General features: G+C 39.3%; 1 protein-coding gene across 1 annotated transcript; it reads right to left on the bottom strand.

The window, feature by feature from the left end:
* Positions 1–722: 722 nt before the first annotated feature.
* LOC149003331 (Protein kinase superfamily protein) lies at positions 723–3,234 on the bottom strand. Its single transcript, XM_089137468.1, has one exon. It carries the CDS (start codon positions 3,150–3,152, stop codon positions 1,098–1,100), a length of 2,055 nt encoding a protein of 684 aa, XP_088993594.1. The 5' UTR covers positions 3,153–3,234; the 3' UTR covers positions 723–1,097.
* Positions 3,235–5,878: the final 2,644 nt, after the last annotated feature.

Here is a 5,878-nt window from a genome sequence, read left to right as displayed (position 1 = left end):
TCTTCAGTATTCGTATTTGGGCAGGAACTTATGCATAATTATTTATAGCAATAAGTGTACTTTTATCATTATGACATGTAACCCTATATGTAATACACCATGAGCATAACTTTTGATCTCCTTCAGTCCTCACATGAGAATGGTCAGACCAAAACTAAACTGGGTTCTTCCTGGAGGTTGGATTATGGCTTCTGTGGCATCCTGACCATTATAGCTTCTTCCCCCTCAGATGGATGTAAACCTAATGTGGTTATAGGAGGATCTGATTATGTAACCATAGGTGCAGTTCTCTGTGTATTCCCTCTGTCGTCTCCCACGTCAGGCCTAAAACCTGCAGTAGCCTCTCCACTTAACACTAATCTCATCCTCATATGCAATCTCCAGTAGCTGCTCATGACCAGAATCCACGCTATAACTTTAAACTGCAAATTGTTTTAAATGTCCCCCAACTGCTCCAGTAGCTGCTCATAAACTACATGCTGCAATAGCCGAAGATGATCTCTAATGTAAACTGCGATGTTCCTACTACTGCTATGGCAGCCAATGAAATGAAATAATCGATCTTCCCTTGTCAGATTTTTGGATTTTTAAAATTACTCATCTAGATTCTGTTTCATTAGCTGTCAGCGGGGGTAGCAGGAACATCGCCGCAGATGTATGAACGATACATTCGATGAAAGTAGTGTCCCCAAATACGAATAATATAGACAAGTTCTTGGTGGCATTTTATTATCTAATTTGGTACACACATAACAGATACCATTGTGAATATTCATTCTTGTATGTTTTTGCTTTAATAGCAAATACAGTAGAGGTACTTCTACTACAAGTCAACCTAAACACAGGACTACTATCTACTTGAAATACTAATATTGTGAACGTTTCCAAGTCTAGAGTGGCATCAAACATTCATTTAGATTGAGTGAGCCCTTGAAAGATGAATGGTATATGGTGAGGAAAGGGAAACCAGGTTCTATGAAGCGTCAAACCCCTTGAATTGGGATCACTTCTCTGTAGTTTACAACCATGGCTGTTGTTCATGTAGGAAGAAGACTGGTTCCTGAAATCATCTTATCCTCATCTCTTGTCAGTTTTACTCAGACAGATGAACTACCAGGGCCTTCGTTATCACTCTCATCATTCGTCTTGGTGTTGCTACTGCCTTCTGTCATGTACTTTTTCCTCAAAAAATCCAATTGCATTTCCAGAGATGCACTCTTACGCTTTTCTTGGTCTAGTTCTATCATCAATTCTGCTACCCTCCGCAGAAGCTGTTTTTCAGGACTTATCTCTGCATGTCTGACTGCTTCTCCAACATCACCACAAGAGGCCAATAGATTATTCAACAGAGTCTTCTGACTTTTCAGGTTGAGTTGTAATTCTGTTAATCTTGGGAGCAAACCTGAAACTGGAACCATTTGAGAATCTGGATATTCTGAACCCAGATCTCCAGCACTTGCTCCCATATCAGTCGTGATGTTTGTATCCGGAACCTCAACCTGCGTTGGTGTTTCAATTTGATCTGGTTGATCATCTGAACCCACTTCACCACTACTAGCTCCCATATCAGATGCAATAGAGACGCTGTTGGGGTCATCAGCCCACGTCTCTGCATCTGTGACTGCTTCTCCAACATCATCACAAGTGGCCAATAGAATATTCAACTGAGTGTTCTGCCTATCCATGCTGAGTTGTAATCTTGTTAATCTTGGGATCAAACCTGAAACTGGAACCATCTGAGAATCTGAACATTCTGAACCCAGATCTCCAGCACTTGCTCCCATATCAGTCGTGATGTTTGTATCCGGAACCTCAACCTGCGTTGGTGTTTCAATTTGAGCTGGTTGATAATCTGAAACCACTTCACCACTACTAGCTTCCATATCAGATGCAATAGAGACGCTGTTGGGGTCATCAGCCCACGTAGCTGCTTCAACTTCAGCTGATGATGTAGTAGAGGGAGGGCTAGATTCGTGGATGATCGATTCGCCTCCAAATCGAACTCGTTTAACAATGGGGTCATCTGCCTCTTCATGATGGGACTTGATCGAGCCTGCTTCCACTTCTACTGGAAACACTGGATTGAACTCCAGGTCTTCTTCATTGAAGTTCCACCCACTTATCCTCCTATGCTTGACAATGGTACCATCATACGATTCTTCTTCTTCTTCTTCGGAGCTTTCTTCATGAGCCCCTAATGAGTAACCCACTCCCATCTTCTTGAACCTTTCCTCTACTGTGGGCAACCCTTGCAAGACATTCTTGACAAAGAAATCGGCAGTCTTGCAGTTCTTGAAGAAGGGATGTTTCAGCAACTTCTCGGCAGTAGGCCTCTTTGAAGGGTCCTGATCAAGACAAGATGCTACCATTTCTCTGAAGTTCTTGGAGAACTTCTTGTTGCTTTTGCTCTTGTTTTTTTCATAATCAGAGAAACGAAAATGACTAGTGATCCTCATGAGCAGAGATTTTGAGGGAGGGAGATGAGACAGAGGAGGTCTACCATAAGCCAATTCTAAGGCAGTGATACCAAATGACCAAATATCAGCCTTGAAGCTATAACCAGTATGTGAATGTATCACTTCAGGTGCCATCCAGTAAGGAGTCCCTGCTACATCACTGAGCATCAGAGAAGATGAAGAAGAAGAAAGAGATGTAGGCTTGGATTCATAGATGGAAGCAGAGACACCAAAATCAGCAAGTTTGACAGACCCGTCTGAATCAATGAGAATGTTGCCAGCCTTAATATCCCTATGAAGATGACCCTGACCATGAAGGTACAACAGAGCATTAAGAGTTTCTTTGAGAACAAAAGCGATGCAGTGTTCAGATAACCCATCTGGGAAAGAAGAGTTTATGATGGACTGAAGAGAACCAGCAGACATAAAGGGCATGACAACCCAGAGACAACGATTAACAGTAAAAGAACAGTGGGCATTAAGGATATTAGGATGAGAGAGCAGAGACATGGTTTTGGCTTCTTGCCTGATATTATCAAAATCAGCTCTAGATCTATCAAGGTCAATGGCTTTGATGGCAACAACGGAGTTCATGGAAGGACAGATTGCCTTGTAAACTATGGCACTTACGCCGGATCCTATCTCTTCAAGAAGTTGATAAGAGCTCTGTTCATGTGGGTATTGATGCAGTGCCATTGCCTTGCCTTGCCGAAGAAGAAGAACCAAGAAGAGAAAGAAGAAGGATTGATGGAGCTACAAGAAAAGAAATCAAGATGAGTTGTTCTCTTATCTTTGATGCTCGTGAGTTTGCTATATTTATTTATAGACTAGGGAGTGAACAGCACTGTGCGTGTCTGTTGTAACTAATATAACGGCAAGGACTGATGAGGTCACAGATGAATCACATAACCGTTTTGGGTATCTCAACACCTTTTATTCAAAGCAAGCAAAAGGGTTCTAACTCTTTCTAGCTACTACTATTTCTATGAAGGGCAGAGAGCACACGGGGAAGAAGTGATGCCTTGGCTACACTCCTCGTGATCACAACAAGGGTGAAGGGATTGGAGGGGAAGCCTTTGTGTGCATGTGTGTGTCCCCGTGACCCCAAACATTTTCAAGGAATAATGCTTCAGTGCTGCGCATTCTGCCTGCGGCTGCGATCGATTCTGGTGGTCGAGATCCACCCATTTTGGTTTTTTTTCTTTTATTTATTTGCTTTCAGTGGTGTAGTTCAAAAAAAAAATCAAAATGGGTGACCACCAGAATCGATCGCAGCCGACACGGAAGCCAAACGCATTTTCAAGACCAGATCGATGGCTGTTTTGTACAATAACATTGACGACTCTGGATAGGTGGATTTTGCTTTGGTGTTGTGTAATTAATGTGCTACACTTACATGTACAGTTGAGGGTTGAGATTGAGATTGAGATCTCAACCGTCTGTTTAGCAGAACTGTTAAAAACCCATTTTTGTAAAACGGACGATTGAGATCTCGACTGTAGGCTGCACATTATTGACAAAAAAAGTATGTAATCCAAGCGTTTCAATTGGCCTGTCGCAAGCAATATAAAAACTTACAAAAAGCATGACAGTGAATAGAAGACACAAATAGCAGATCCTAAACATTGACTGCTGATATTTTTTTAGGCTGCAATTCTTTTTTGTTTTTTTCAAGGAAAAAAGAAAAAGAAAACCTATGCATTTCTTAGCATATATTTTGAAAAATAATATGAAAATAAAATATTCTTGGTCTTTCTTCATTGACCCTCTAGATATGGGTGAGTTTTTTTTCACCTCTTTTTGGAGCTCAAAATGTTTTTTTTTTTTTGACAAAACTAAAATGTTCAATTGATCAAATGAGGGAAATTTATAAAGTCCATTTCTGACAAAGAAATGGGCAAATTATTATCTTGTACATGTGTGACATAACTAGCATGTGTCTTAACATCACATCAAATGGTTGAAATCCATTTATAAATCACATCAAAGAATTAATTGATGTGATTTATAAATAAATTTCTCCCATATGATATTAAGACACATGTCACACATCTACAAGAAAATGGATGATTTATTTTCTTGTAAAATATGAATCTGATATTGGTCCATGGAGGAACCTCCCATCCGTGGATGTCCCACACAACATTTGCAAAAGATGAGATTTTTTATGTGGTTCACCCTATAGCTAGGTCCCAAGTGAGCCTTGGAAACGTTTTAGTTGACCAAAATCGGTTTACCTTTTTATGGCAAAAATGGGTCTACCTTGATGGATCCCCCAGAATTTAGATCACCTCTCAATCGATTGGGAGAGAATTATGTGCTCCCTTAAGTCCTAGAGATTTCAAATCTATGGAGTCGTAATTTATAAAATTAACTATTTGGTTAAATGAATATGTGAAATGAAATCTATGGATTCATTTGTAATTTTTGTAAATGTGCAAATGTTTTAGAGTTTTTTTAATAGGGATGAAATCTCTAGATTTCACCTCATACCCATAAAATCTACAAATTCACGTTTTTAGTGTAAAAAGATGAACCTTTAGATTTCATGAATCTAAAGATTTTCACAACCAAATGGGTATAAATATTGCATTCACAGAGTCTAGAAATTTCAAATTCATGTAACCAAATAGGAAAATGTTTTTTTATCACATAATAGTGAAAATTAAGAGTGAAAATCTTAATACGTCTCCCGTGGTCCCAACCTCCTATTATGTGGTTGAATAATGTCAGAATAGTACATAATTTCTAACTCGACCCCTAGTGAGTTATTGTGAATTCTATTTTAATGTGTGGTGAATAAGTGTGACGAGAGCAAATATAAAAAATCAAGGTGCGAAAAATCACCGAAGAAAGGGTTTCACTGGCTGGTCGAAAACCCCGAACAACATTTTCACTCCAAATTTCTGGTCATCACTTTTGGTTTTTGTTCTTCGGTCATCTAACAATTTCATCTCTTTCGTTCTTCCTTGCATCAGACGATTTGGTTTTGGAAACGAACTCATAGGTGAAGACTCCTCTGCCTCCCACCACAATGGTTTGATCTTCATCAGGGAGAATCTGATTTGAAGCAAGTCAAGTTCGGAGAAGATAAACCTTAAAAGTTTCGAAACACAAAGTTTCGGGGCGATTTTTCGGCAAATTTCCAGCGATATTTGGTTAATCTCGTTTTGAAGGCGTCCTTCGGCTCGGTGAGTAGCGAACCAACGAATCGTCAAGTTTGAGCGATATTTTACCGGTATTTTTTTTTCCTTGGATGAACATTTGTTGTGGAACACTTCTACAAATCTTGTAACTAGGAAAAGCAAAGATGTACCTGGGGTTTAGGGTTTTTTCTTTCATTTGATTTATTCAACTGGGTTCATGTAAAATTCATTTAACTTAAATATATGAATTAATTACATTTATATATTTTTATTTAC

The sequence above is a fragment of the Hakea prostrata genome, chromosome 10 (assembly GCF_041222555.1).
Source record: "Hakea prostrata isolate BN-2017 chromosome 10, UWA_Hpros_2, whole genome shotgun sequence".
Classification (NCBI taxonomy): Eukaryota; Viridiplantae; Streptophyta; class Magnoliopsida; order Proteales; family Proteaceae; genus Hakea; species Hakea prostrata.
The sequence above is the reverse complement of the archived record's forward strand: the minus strand, read 5'-3'. Positions and strand labels throughout refer to the sequence as shown.